Source organism: Portunus trituberculatus, chromosome 16, assembly GCF_017591435.1.
Source record: "Portunus trituberculatus isolate SZX2019 chromosome 16, ASM1759143v1, whole genome shotgun sequence".
Taxonomy (NCBI): Eukaryota; Metazoa; Arthropoda; class Malacostraca; order Decapoda; family Portunidae; genus Portunus; species Portunus trituberculatus.
In genome coordinates, this window is record NC_059270.1 from 10842945 (window position 1) to 10857944 (window position 15000).

At 40.5% G+C, this 15000-nt stretch overlaps 1 protein-coding gene across 2 annotated transcripts in view; it reads right to left on the reverse strand.

Annotated features, from left to right (window-relative positions):
• LOC123504606 overlaps positions 1 to 15000 on the reverse strand; it is a 105434-nt gene that overhangs the window by 34057 nt on the left and 56377 nt on the right. For both annotated transcript variants that reach the window (XM_045255268.1, XM_045255267.1), the window contains exons 7-9: positions 9155 to 9306; positions 2711 to 2855; positions 2368 to 2501 (exon numbers count right to left, since the gene is read on the reverse strand). In XM_045255268.1, coding sequence (XP_045111203.1) covers positions 2368 to 2501; positions 2711 to 2855; positions 9155 to 9306 — 431 coding nt within the window. The remainder of the gene's footprint in view (positions 1 to 2367; positions 2502 to 2710; positions 2856 to 9154; positions 9307 to 15000) is intronic.

Genomic DNA, 15000 nt, shown 5'->3' on the forward strand with positions numbered 1-15000 from the left:
AGTCACACAACGCACTGTCAGACACAGCAATCCCGGTGACAGGCACATACTAGATCAAAGGCGACGAGAACACAATAATAAATAATGAATTAGTTTATTAGAGAACAAACAGTTACACACAAACAGCCGGCCAGACACTGATACATTAAGAAATGAATCACTGACTAACTGATGCATATATTACAAAAAACGGAAGTTTACATACACATGCTAAAGAAAAAAAAAGATAAATAGATTAGTAAAAAATCCATCTCTTACGTATATGATCGTATCGAATAGAGTCTGCATGGGTGCGCTGCGTCTTCTGGCTGACAGGTTGCCTTCGTTTCGTTATAAATACGACTTTTCGACGCATGCACCTTGTGAACAGCGAAAGCGAGAAAAAAAATTTCCAGTTATCTCTTGTTGTTACTTTTATCTCATAATTAGTCAAATGATGAAAAAGTGGAGCTGCTCAAATTATAGAGTGTCCCGATGACCTCCACAATCACTTTCAATTTATTAATTTCTTACGTTAGCACAAGTACAGTCTCCTTGTATTACAGTTCAATCAATGTGTAGATTAATATAAACCTCACAATATTAACGGATTCATGAACCTCATCCTGTATAATTCTATTACTTGCAAGACAGTTTCGCTGAGTGTGTTAGTGTGTCCCTCTTTGGCACCCTCATACGCTCTCGCCACCCAGAATGAGAAGAGGGTAATATTCTGCGGTGTTCGCTTGGACACTATGACTATTTGCAAGTAGCCGTACCAATGAAATATATGTATCTGTTTGTGTAACTGCTTTATTTCTGATCGCTATACTATAAGCGCAATTACACACACACACACACACACACACACACACACACACACACACACACACACAGAAAGAGAGAGAGAGAGAGAGAGAGAGAGAGAGAGAGAGAGAGAGAGAGAGAGAGAGAGAGAGAGAGAGAGAGAGAATATTACAGTGTATCATGCATGTCCGTTGTGTGTTTCTCCGCCTTTTCCCGCGTGTGTCCATTCAACAAGGTGCGGTGGGACAAGGAGGATCTATTAAGCATCTCGTCCGCGGCTCGGGTGGGCCACTCCAATACCAGGCAGTATTGCACAGCGGCATGGGAGTATTGGGCTGCGCTCTTGTTGCAGGATACGACATGCCGTGGGGGAAGGGGTTGGCTGAGGGACAGTGGTGCAGACAGACATGCATCCAAATAGAGATGGACCTACAGAGTTAATATTGGATAGATTAGCAGTGATGGAGAGAAAGACGAATTCATAGCGAAGGTGAGGACAACGATACAAAGCGAATAGAGCTTTGCGTCAGACACGTTCGCTGATTTCTGCCTGGGAGTGGAGCAGAGGTAGCCTCTCCTGTCTTGCTCAGTAATTAGCGGCTCTCATCTTGGTCGATATTCTCACTCTTGATAAAACTCACCTGTCCAGTCTTCTCCTGACTGATCATTACAAGAGATGGAAAATATTCTTCATACAAGAGACTGCTTTTTCTTTTCATATTTTTCATGCAAAGTAATGTCTTTGGTGTCTTGTACAGATAGAGGCAAGACAGACTATTTTTATCAAAGCTTATACTAAAGATTAAATAATGAAAAAGAAGGAAATAGAGTAAGAATATGTTGCCATTGGGACATCATTTAATTTTTTCATTTGCATATATTTCTTATTCTGAACATAAAGTGTGTGTGTGTGTGTGTGTGTGTGTGTGTGTGTGTGTGTGTGTGTGTGTGTGTGTGTGTGTGTGTGTGTGTGTGTGTGTGTGTGTGTGTGTGTGTGTGTGTGTGTGTGTGTGTGTGTGTGTGTGTGTGTGTGTGTGTGTGTGTGTGTGTGTGTGTGTGTGTGTGTGTGTGTGTGTGTGTGTAAACACTATTCCATTGTATTCCATCTTCTAATGCATCTCATACACCCAAGTACTTCAAATCCTCAGGTACTTTATGACAGTTACTTTCCCCGTTCTCTCTTAGACATCTTTTCCAATTATATTACTATTTTTCTGAACGTGTCCCCAGTGCAGGTAATTACTCTACTCTTGTCACAGTTTTACTTCTTGCTTCTTCCTGCACTCACATCTGACTTGCAAATTCGGGTAAGTTTTTTTTTTTCTTCATCTTTTTTCATGTTCCACTTTCACCTTCACACCTTCATAAGAGGCAGTGAGAGATGCTTTCTTTTTAAATATTTGATGTCTATTCAGAATTTTGATACTTATATGTTTGCATTATCTCATCAATGTGGTTGTTGAATATCTCTTCTTTTGATTAAAAATAGATGAATAACCAAGAACCCCATCTTATAGTTAATGATATTTGATGGGGATAAATACTCACATTATACAGAGCAATAAAAGCCCCCGGACTCACGTTATGGAACCAGGTGATGTTGTACACGGAAGGATTGGCCTGCAGGTGACAGGTGAAGGTGACGGTGCTGCCCTCTCGCACGGTAGCTGCCTCGGACCCACCACCATGCACACTCACCGTGGCGACAGGAACGACTGTTGATACAAAACACACACACACACACACACACACACACACACACACACACACACACACACACACACACACACAATTTTTATGATTCTGGTCAAAACGAAACTTTTCCTTCAAATTAGCTACAAAGTATGAAGTGTTTGCACAATAAAGAATTCTAATGCAAATGTTAAAGAAAAGGTTAGCAACAGAGGTGAACAGCAATACTCACAGTGGACGGCGAGGATAAGCTGATCCTGGAGGACGCTGCCAGCCAGGTTGGGGCTGTATGCCTTGCACACCAGCGGCACCTTGTGATCGCCAGGCTGTGGCGTCAACCTCACCGTGCTCACGCTCACGTTCCCGCCCACTGAAGTCTGTCAGAATAAAAATGGTTTCACTGAAGCAGGATATTGAGAGAGAGAGAGAGAGAGAGAGAGAGAGAGAGAGAGAGAGAGAGAGAGAGAGAGAGAGAGAGAGAGAGAGAGAGAGAGAGAGAGAGAGAGAGAGAGAGAGAGAGAGAGAGAGAGAGAGAGAGAGAGAGAGAGAGAGAGAGAGAGAGAGAGAGAGAGAGAGAGAGAGAGAGAGAGAGAGAGAGAGAGAGAGAGAGAGAGAGAGAGAGAGAGAGAGAGAGAGAGAGAGAGAGAGAGAGAGAGAGAGAGAGAGAGAGAGAGAGAGAGAGAGAGAGAGAGAGAGAGAGAGAGAGAGAGAGAGAGAGAGGAGAGAGAGAGAGAGAGAGAGAGAGAGAGAGAGAGAGAGAGAGAGAGAGAGAGAGAGAGAGAGAGAGAGAGAGAGAGAGAGAGAGAGAGAGAGAGAGAGAGAGAGAGAGAGAGAGAGAGAGAGAGAGAGAGAGAGAGAGAGAGAGAGAGAGAGAGAGAGAGAGAGAGAGAGAGAGAGAGAGAGAGAGAGAGAGAGAGAGAGAGAGAGAGAGAGAGAGAGAGAGAGAGAGAGAGAGAGAGAGAGAGAGAGAGAGAGAGAGAGAGAGAGAGAGAGAGAGAGAGAGAGAGAGAGAGAGAGAGAGAGAGAGAGAGAGAGAGAGAGAGAGAGAGAGAGAGAGAGAGAGAGAGAGAGAGAGAGAGAGAGAGAGAGAGAGAGAGAGAGAGAGAGAGAGAGAGAGAGAGAGAGAGAGAGAGAGAGAGAGAGAGAGAGAGAGAGAGAGAGAGAGAGAGAGAGAGAGAGAGAGAGAGAGAGAGAGAGAGAGAGAGAGAGAGAGAGAGAGAGAGAGAGAGAGAGAGAGAGAGAGAGAGAGAGAGAGAGAGAGAGAGAGAGAGAGAGAGAGAGAGAGAGAGAGAGAGAGAGAGAGAGAGAGAGAGAGAGAGAGAGAGAGAGAGAGAGAGAGAGAGAGAGAGAGAGAGAGAGAGAGAGAGAGAGAGAGAGAGAGAGAGAGAGAGAGAGAGAGAGAGAGAGAGAGAGAGAGAGAGAGAGAGAGAGAGAGAGAGAGAGAGAGAGAGAGAGAATTCTCATCAGAAAATTCCAAACAGTTAGCCATAAGTCCAGACTTCATAATTTCTTTCCTTAGAATGCCTCCAAGTTGTGTGATGGAAGGGTGCCGTGAAGCTTCTCTGGTACAAAAGTCTCCCAAAAACCAAATGAAAAGAACACATCATATCAAGTCTCGCCGGGATAGGGAAGCAAAAAAAAAAAAAAAATATTGAGTTGCATCTACTTCTCCAGAATTTAGTATGAAATTCAAAATAAAAGTATATGTTGAGTAAGAATAAAAGAGAGGCAACGTAACGCCTGCAGAGACGTCGAGTTTAGTGCAAACGAGTAGGGAGGTGCGGGTCTTGAGGTTATTGAAAAAACGGAACTCAAAATACAAATTTCATTCACAATTTAGAAGTCATTGGGCGAAGGAGCACACACACACACACACACACACACACACACTCTGTCATTCTAGACGAACATATCTGAGATAGCTCCGTAACCCAGCTTACGTTGAACAACTTGTTGCTCAGAAGTGTATTGAAGCGTATCGCATAATACCGCAACAAGCAAAAAATTCTTATGAAAACAATAACACAAGCAGAGCACCAGCAAAAACTGAAATGCCAAGCATTATTAACATCATAACAGTGGCTGTGTCGACTGCTGTTTCGAACGTAGTCGAAATACTCGTGAATAAACTAAGGTATGAATACGCTTTGGTGCAAAATTTGAGTCTGCTACATAAATACCATAATGATAATCTTGAACATTTTAGGAGGAGGAGATGACCTACTTGTCTTTCATATAGGTGAAGAGGATGATGAAAATGAGGAGGTGCTGGAGGTGAAACTAATTGGTACTGCTGCTAATATCGGGTGGAACTTGAGTCCAGTGATGTATCAGTGGTTCACCGCATAAGTACACCAGGGCAAGAAAGTACTCCTGTGATAAGCTAAAGCTGTTTGTATTACTGTATGCTGATGATACTGTTTTATTGTGTGACAGAGAAAAGCAAATGAAAAAATCCCTGTTACCCTTATACGACTACTGTAGCTAACGGAAGTTCACAGTTAATTATAGCAAAACCAAAATTATTGTCTTCAGGAGTAAAATAAGAACCAACCATAACTTTAATTTGGTAATAGAAATATAGAAGTTGTAAATGAATACAAATATTTGGGTTTAGTTTTCTAATGTAATGAAAGATTTCATAAAGGTGAATTGGAAATGAGGAATCAGGCACAAAGACCGATATATTCTATAATTAGTAAGTGTCGCAAATTTCATTTACAAGTTAACATGAAAGTTTAACCGTATAACACCTTGGTATTACCTGTATTCATGTATGCATCTGAAATTTGGGGATGTGATGTGATAAGAGAAATTGAAATGTTACAAATTAAATGTCTTAAGCATCTGTTATATGTACATAGAGGGACAATGATGTAATTTACAGGGAACTTGGTGTCTGTCCTATACAAATCACTATCAAATGTAAAATGGTTATTTTTCTTTAGTAGATTAATCTCTGGTAAAGAAAATAAACTAAGCCACTTAATGTATAAATGTTCGTTTCAGCTGCATGAGTCACCATGGCTGTTGAATATCAAAAATATGTTTGTTGAATGTGGTACGTCTCATGTTTGCACAGAATGTTTTATATAAATGAATCTTGGCTTAAAAATGCTATAGAGTTAAGATTAGAAGATCAGTACATTACAAACTGGTTTAGCAATTTATCAACTAAATCTATTTCTCGGAATTACCAATTATATTAAACAACGTTTGGATTTAGCAAGTACCTTACAATATTATCGAGGAATAATCGAATTGTTGTCACAAAATTACGTGCAAGTGATAATACATTTCCAATAATTGAAGGCCGTTATCGTGGTATATAAGCAGAAGAGCGACTTTGTAATCGATGTGATATGATACTGGTGCTGCGGGTGATGAGTACCATGTATCGCTTCCTACACTGCCAAAATAAAGAAATCACGTGGGAGAGAGAAAAAAATATATATACCAGAATATTATAGAAAGAGACAAGATACATTTAAATATATTTTACTAATGTATAATTGTAATGAAAAGTTTCTACACAATTTAGCATCTTTTCTAAGAATTGCATTCGGAATTGCAAAATATATCTCTATGAATGTCTGGATTCAATGTCCCATGGAAAACTATTAATGAAAATAACAGAACTGCGTTAGTATTGTTAACAAAATATTGTTAACAGGTGTCTTGTAAATATTTTTCTATACACAGGAAAGTGAACAAAAACGAGATGTTTGTTTGGATATACTTAACGTAGTATTATCGATCAAGTAAGAGTCAAAAAAGATTTTAATATGTTGTATCTTTTTTTTTCTTTAATGCAGAGCTGTCCTCCATACATTTTTATAAAGTCTGAGCGAACAAAACAAACAAATGTTCTATTCTATTCTCTTTTATTTACACGCGCGCGTGCACACACACACACACACACACACACACACACACACACACACACACACACACACACACACACACACACACACACACACACACACACACACACACACATACACACACACACACATTACACACTGAAGAGCAGAAGAGACTGGAAACATGTCACACAAAGGGCTAGGGAATAGTGATGTATACGAGTGGTACTTTCATTCCACTTAAATCATCAGAGCTGCTGTTTCGCCACCAGTAAGACTCGATAATGTATGAAGATTTTATACACAGTTGGATCTCTGTAAGAGAAAAGAAATATGACAACGTCGAAAGTTTAGAAACAGTAAATATTTGTGACCCATAAAAATATAAGAACTTTAAAAAGCGTGAGCATCTGAACTACGCAAGACTGAACATCTCTCATCATCATCTGCAAATTTGTCTTACAAACACACACATACACACAAACACGCACACACACACACACACACACACACACACACACACACACACACACACACACACACACACACTCTCTCTCTCTCTCTCTCTCTCTCTCTCTCTCTCTCTCTCTCGTCATGTGTGCCGTTGACAGTCTATTACTCAGCGTACAGTTTCGTTCTTATAACACGAAATCGCCTAAAATAACAAAGAAACATATTTTTTTCAATGCTTTTGGCTTCCTTCATAACTGCGTATACATTAATTACTTTAAAAATCAAAGAAACTTAGAACAAAAACATATACTTTTCCTCAGTTATGTGAATGTAGCATTAGTTTATGAAGTCTGCTTAGAAAACAAAACACAAAACAGATATATTACATAAAAAAATCACATAAGAAGAGTAGCAGACTATCAATAGCAGTTTAAATCCATATTATATATATTTTCTAACTACAGCCAGTGCGCCAGTAACTTACAAATTAATGATATTAACACGTAAACTATACAGAGGAAGAGCAACAATAGACGACGGCTTCACGGATGGCTGCTCATATAACGTTGAGTAGAGAAGGCATAGCGTTGTGTCACCCGCTAAAAAGTAATGACCTCAAACCTAAATATAAGAAATATGAGAGTCGCAGGAGGCAGTCACTGGTGGTGCAGACACTTTCTTTTTATTACATTATTATATTGCTCACGTATGACCTGGAATAGACCATTTTGTCGCCTTGTGGAGGAAGTGCACACACACACACACACACACACACACACACACACACACACACACACACACACACACACACACACACACACACACACACACACACACACACGCACGCACGCACACACACAAAGGGCACACACATACACACACACGTGCACACACACACACACACACACACACACACACACACACACACACACACGGAGGCCCGGGTTCCAGTCCAAGGAAGCGGCGAGGCAAATGGGCAAGCTTCTAATGCGTGGCCCCTGTTCACCTAGCAGTATATAGGTACGGGATTTAACTCGAGGGGTTGTGGCCTCGCTTTCCCGGTGTGTGGAGTGTGTTGTGGTGTCAGTCCTACCTGAAGATCGGTCTATGAGCTCTGAGCTCGCTCCGTAATGGGGAAAGCTGGCTAGATGACCAACAGACGACCGTGGTGGTGGTGGTGAATTACACACACACACACACACACACACACACACACACAAAGCTTGGAGCTTGCAAGCGTGATTGTGGGAGAGCAGCATTCCCTTGGGCATAAGTATTAGTTCTGGGGAGCCAAGGAAATATGAAAGATTCAAGAAGCTGTCCCGCTATTACATTTTGAACAAAGTAATCGTGAATATCAGGATGTTTTACTTTCCTTTCCAAGAAATCTCAAGTACGAGTATATATTTATAATATAAATCATCCTAGTTTCCACAAACACCCACTCAACCACAGAGTTTGATTCTCGGGACAGGTCAGAGGTCATTTGAACAAGACTTCTGTTCAAGTGTGTGGCCCTTGTTCACCTAGCAATGATTAGGTACCTTGTGTAAGTCGGAAGTTGTGACCCGCTGCTGGGTAGGAGAAACAAACTCCGAAACAAACAAATAGGTCACTGGGCTTATCTGGCGCTATAAATAGCAGCTGCGCATCGGGATGTCAGATGCCAACAAGGGGTTGTGTAGACTTAAGGTGTATGAATGTTAGTACATAAGGATATATGTGTAAGTAGGGTAATATGTAGAAGTTTCAGCTCTATACTAGTTGCCATTTAAATAAACCGAAATATTATATTATATTATTATTATTACAGACACACTCAGAAGAGATGCGATCGCCTGGTTGTGATGCAGTAAAGGTCACACCTCCCTGCCTCCATCCAGACCTGCCTTCCATGAGGTCTACAGGAAGTTCCACGTTACAGGATACACACCTTTAACCAGATATTTCTATCTAGATGGGAACCACAACTATTTGTGAATCAACATGGTCCGCCACAACCTTATTATAAAATATATATATATATATATATATATATATATATATATATATATATATATATATATATATATATATATATATATATATATATATATATATATATATATATATATATATATATATATATATATATATATAAAGGAGAGAGAGAGAGAGAGAGAGAGAGAGAGAGAGAGAGAGAGAGAGAGAGAGAGAGAGAGAGAGAGAGAGAGAGAGAGAGAGAGAGAGAGAGAGAGAGAGAGAGAGAGAGAGAGAGAGAGAGAGAAATGGCAAAGCAACAAATGGCATTATTCCAACTCTGGCTGACGTTTGCAGTCGCCACTGCCGCCCCTCCATGCAGTGCCTTTTGTTGTACTCACCAACGGCGCATTCGCAGTAAGGCGGCGGCCGCCCAACCACCACTGCACGACTGGTGGCGGCGAGGAGCCCACCACGCGGCACCTGAAGGATGTCTGCTGGCCGGCACTCACCCACTCACCAGGGGCCTCCAGCTGTACTGTGAGTGGTGCCACTGTCACCAAGGAAATAATGAACATTAGAAAACTCAATAAATAATTTGTGACTACATTTTATTTGTATGTACATGATTGTGTATCTGTGTGTGTGTGTGTGTGTGTGTGTGTGTGTGTGTGTGTGTGTGTGTGTGTGTGTGTGTGTGTGTGTGTGTGTGTGTGTGTGTGTGTGTGTGTGTGTGTGTATGCCTTTTTATTGTAAGTTCATGCTTACAACGTTTCCTTGTGTTACAAATTGTATTTCATCTTTAGTCGTTTTATCAGTCACATTATCAGAGATAAGGGACATGCAGGTTTCCAAGAAAGCTTGTCCCCGAAGTCCATTAACTCGAATTGGGAGTGTGGTTTCCACACTTCGATTTTCTTTATATTTTATAGACAAAAGTACCTTGCTTTGTTGCCTGAATATCTTAGCTAATCTGATATATTTGCTTAGCTAGCTTTAAAACATCATCATATTTATTTCCTTTCGTTCTCCGCCATTCTTCTATTAAATAAAGCCTCAGGCGTGTTTGGCAAAAAGAAGCGTCCCTCAGGCAAAGCGTCAGTTGTTGACATTCTCACAGTGCTAATCAAGAGTTCTTGGCCTCAAGAGGAATTGGAGGAGTGTGCAGAAAAGGAATGAAAGCTCACCAAATTTAATTCATAATTTTTTTCAACTTTATACTATAGCAAGATGCGCACGTGTGTGTGTGTGTGTGTGTGTGTGTGTGTGTGTGTGTGTGTGTGTGTGTGTGTGTGTGTGTGTGTGTGTGTGTGTGTGTGTGTGCGTGTGTGTCTATATATATATATATATATATATATATATATATATATATATATATATATATATATATATATATATATATATATATATATATATATATATATATATATATATATATATATATATATATATATATATATATTTTTTTTTTTTTTTTTTTTTTTCCTCTTTCTTTCTTTCTTTCTTTATTAATTAATTAATTTATTTTTATATCAAAGCTTTTTCCACGAAACAATTAATTCTGGATATATTAATTGTAGTGGTAATTAAGCGCCACTGTTCCGTCAGCATTATAATTATAGCAACAAGTGTGAATAAAACTTTAATACTGCAACAAAAATAGCGCTTACCACTGCACTGCAACTCTATTTCCAGTGCAATGAATATATCAACTATCATATTGGATAACCAGTCACTGACAATAATGACTGAAGCTAAATCTTTGCCAGTTGCATACTACTGTTAGGACAGTAAGAAATAAAGCAATCCTTGTAGGGACATCATTTCATAAAATCTTAGATCACCTCGGTCTTTCTGAGTTTTTAAGTCGTTGAACGTCATTTTACTTCACTTTGCACCAGAAAGCCCTTGTAATGCATACAAACTCACTGCAGCTGTTGTACTAAATACCTATTCCCGATGAAAAGTAGTAGATTTGCATGTTTAATTCAAAGCTTTTTTTTTTTTTATTCGAGAATCCTGAACTTCATTCCATAATAGAAAACAACGTACATGCGTAAACCAGAAGAAAGAATAACATGCACCACCAAGGAGCACAATACACTCGGCTCGCCAGTAAATGTACACAAGTGGCACGCTCATACATTTGAACCTTGCCATCTATATTAACTAGTCGTCCATAGATGGAGAACGAGAATGGACTACTTATCTTGCTAGCACGGGTCAATTACAGACGGTGAAGACGTCTTTCTGGGACACTGAAGAGTTTCCTGCCAGTGATGAAAACCTTTCACCTGAAGAAGGAAACGTCCACCGCAATTTCTGCTAGAAAGCTGCCTTTTATTGGACTAACCCTTTACATTTTAAAAGCTATTCCGTCAACCGGTACAAGTGACTTAGTGAATTCCAGTCACCGGGAGAGTAATCTTTGAAGGTAAACGAGTTGCTGGTAGTCCCGGATTCTAAAGCAATAATCCAAGAAAATATAAGGACATCTGGAAAAACTAGTAATGCGATCAGGAAATTTCATTTTACACAGTTATACCTTTGTGTGTGTGTGTGTGTGTGTGTGTGTGTGTGTGTGTGTGTGTGTGTGTGTGTGTGTGTGTGTGTGTGTGTGTGTGTGTGTGTGTGTGTGTGTGTGTGTGTGTGTGTGTGTGTGTGTGTGTGTGTGTGTGTGTGTGTGTGTGTGTGTGTGTGTGTGAGTGTGTGTGTGTGTGTGTGTGTGTGTGCGTGCGTGTTTGTGTCTAGGCGTGCCTGTTTGCATGAGAGAAATTTACATGTTTTATATTTTAAGTTATAGACTTGATCACTTTTTTCTTATGTAAGTCACTGACAAAAGCAAACAAATAAGATGGAAAAAAATCCTATTGAGGTTTCAGTACAAAAAGAAATATCAAAAAGAATAATTTCAAACTGAAGAATAAGCGTCTTGAAACTTTTCTGTTGAAAGAGTTCAAGTCACAGGATGGAAGATACAGAAGCAGGCAGTAAGTTCCATAGTTTACCAGAAAAAGGGATGGATAATTGAGAATACTGGTTATCTCTTGTATTGGAGAGGTGGACAGAATAGGAATAAGAGAAAGAAGAGCTTAAATTTCCTCCAAGAAAGAGACCTTGAAGCTCATTATGTTCTATGGATAAGTTTGAAACCTTCCATACATCATACATCACTACCCTTCTTACAGAGGAGGTGATTCCTCGCTCGTTTCAAAAAGTGTTTACGGCCTTCTTGGAATGGTTACTTTGGATGTGTGTGTGTATGTGGTGTGTGTGTGTGTGTGTGTGTGTGTGTGTGTGTGTGTGTGTGTGTGTGTGTGTGTGTGTGTGTGTGTGTGTGTGTGTGTGTGTGTGTGTGTGTGTGTGTGTGTGTGTGTGTGTGTGTGTGTGTGTGTGTGTGTGTGTGTGTGTGTGTGTGTGTGTGTGTGTGTGCTTTCTCTACTTTCATACTGACATGCATGTAGGCACATTCACAAGCATTCGCTCAAACAAAATCTCTTTATTGTAAATATTGGACAGAAAAAAAAAATCATAAATAAGTTCCCATGTGCGGTTGTTGGAGAAGCATGCACTATTTAGTGTGCACTCCGTAGCAACGGATGGGGCCCGCAGATGAGCAGCTGCCTAAGTGTGTGTGTGTGTGTGTGTGTGTGCGTCACATACCATCTGAACAGGTCATCATCGCGTAATATAATCAAATGGAGGACAAAGGCCTTCTCCAATGATTAGAGACACATGCCGTGCCATGCGTGCTGAGGGCGTCTTGAGAGACTGCCTACAGTATGAAGACAAACTCAAAGGGTCTCCAACCGGCATTCAAATCTGGATCATACCACAAATAACTTCAGTGTACTATAAACCTTCAGTAAATCATGAAGTTCTCAGATGGATGCTGCAATCACGTTTTTCTTCACTTTCCCTCCTCTCTATCAGTGGAAGTCTGACAAGCTTCGGCTGTCCCTTGGTTGGTTTGTTCTCCTCTTTTCTCTAACATAGTCAACCTTCTTCAAAACTGCAACTTTATTCATGCATCACCGCTGCTGCTGCTTATGTGACATGGCGTGGAACATCATCCTCCCATCCTGCCTCCAAAAGGCTGTGGATACGGAATGAAGGAGTCATATTTTGTAGCTTCCTTCCAAGTACAGATGCAGAAGAGAATACATAGTGTGCTCGCCTCGAAGGGTAAGGTTGGTCTCTCTCCAGCACCCTCCTGGACACGATTTATTCAACCCTTGCCAAGAAACGTCCGTCAGTTACATACAACACATTTGTGATGTGATTTAGGATAAATAAGAATGGTGTGGAAGTGATAACTGCAAAAAACCGAGACACCAAGGATAGTCAAATGAGGTGAGATGGTGGGAGGAACACGTTCCCAAGTCCACGTGGTCGTATATACGATATGCATTTTTATAACATGGTACAGTGGATACAATAGTCTGGTTTTTATTACAAAGAAACTCAGAAAAGATAATCATCGTTGTACCCTGATGCAGAGCGCTGGTCTCCGAGGGCAGATGTGGTTCACATTGTGATGTGGTCAAGGAGCACTTCGCAGTCCACAGAGGATCATTGAATGGAGATTTAACTTTTTTTGTTTTTCAGCAGATTATTTTCATCAAGTGACCCAGCTTCTGTACTGCAAGTGCTTTCATTTTCGTGCAAAGTAAAAAAATCATTTGTATTCATAATATACTATTTATAATGCCAATGTTAGCCATGAAAACAGAAGTTTTGGGAAGCGTAATTATGAAATATTACATCCTTTAGGGGTTGAAGGGAGAGAGCAGGCTGTCAGAACATCGAAGTCATCCTAACTTTTGTTAATAGAAACCTGATCGCATCGCTCGACCTTAAGGACCCTCAGGATTTTGGTTTTCTCCTGTCACAACGTTAAGACCCTCTTGACCGCCTTCTAACCCGCAACCCGCCGCCACTGCTGAGTGACGGGGAAATAAACACCTGAAAGTGCTCCAGTGGGAACCAACGAACCGTGGACGTGGGTCTGAAGGGAAAGATCAGTGGTAACGAGGCCACTGTTACAGCGCTGCCACCACTCCCGAGTCACCGCTCAGGAATGGACGCGATCTGGGCTACCTAGTGATATCCTTGCCTTAGTCTACAGAAGAGACTTCGTGAAACGTAACGCACTTCATTAATAAATTATGGCAAGAGGGATTTGTGTGAATATGATTTTATAAGTCTCTCTCTCTCTCTCTCTCTCTCTCTCTCTCTCTCTCTCTCTCTCTCTCTCTCTCTCTCTCTCTCTCTCTCTCTCTCTCTCTCTCTCTCTCTCACACACACACACACACACACACAAAGTGTAATAAAGATAAAATCAAGAGATGATACATACAGGATAGGATGGACAGGACACGAAAGTAATTCTTTCATTGGGAACGTGAGCGTTTGTGAGTAGTGTTATAAAGAATGCAAGTGAAGGGATTAATGACCCATCCATGAGGAATGAGATGCCTGTAATGAAGTGTACACAAAGGCAAAGGGACAAAAATAGAAAAAAAAACGTAAAAAAGATAGACAACTGCGTGAAGAAAAAGACGAAATATTCTATAACTAAGCGTTTTACAGACAGAACATTTATAAAGTAGAAGAAACTAATGATTATAGAACATGCCGATCAAATCCCATCACAGTCAGAAAAAATATATCGATATGAAAACAGGAAAAAAAAAAATAATAACCTTCAGTGATACGTGACGTACATGCAGCACTGAGGAAGGTGAAAGCCTAAGAAAAGGAGAAAGAACCATTGAAGATTAGAGGAGATAAAGCAAAACCACCACTCCTTACAAGGTCTGCCGTAGTGTGGGTGTATGGTGAGGTTACAGGATATGAAAGGGTTATCTCACGACACTGGTGGAGCGATCTGACCAGATGAAAAAAAAAAAAGAGTCGGGAAAGTTATGGAGGAAGTATCGAGTTCACGGTCCCAAAGTACCGAAACTCCATCTCACCCGAAGTCTCCCTAAAGGCTTAGCGGGGACGTAAACTTTTTTGTGATATGGAATTCTGGCTGGAACGCTTGGAGAATGTGCCCGACCTGCTAAGTGTTACATGGCGGGACGTCACTGGAAGCACAATATAACGGTGATGTGGTGTTACTGTAAAGCCCATACAGCGGCGGCATAGTAGTGGTTTAGTGATACTGACTTCAATCTTTCCATCCCCGTGCCGATTGGAAAGAATGGTTACCAAATTATGATCAAATGAACAGAATGATGAA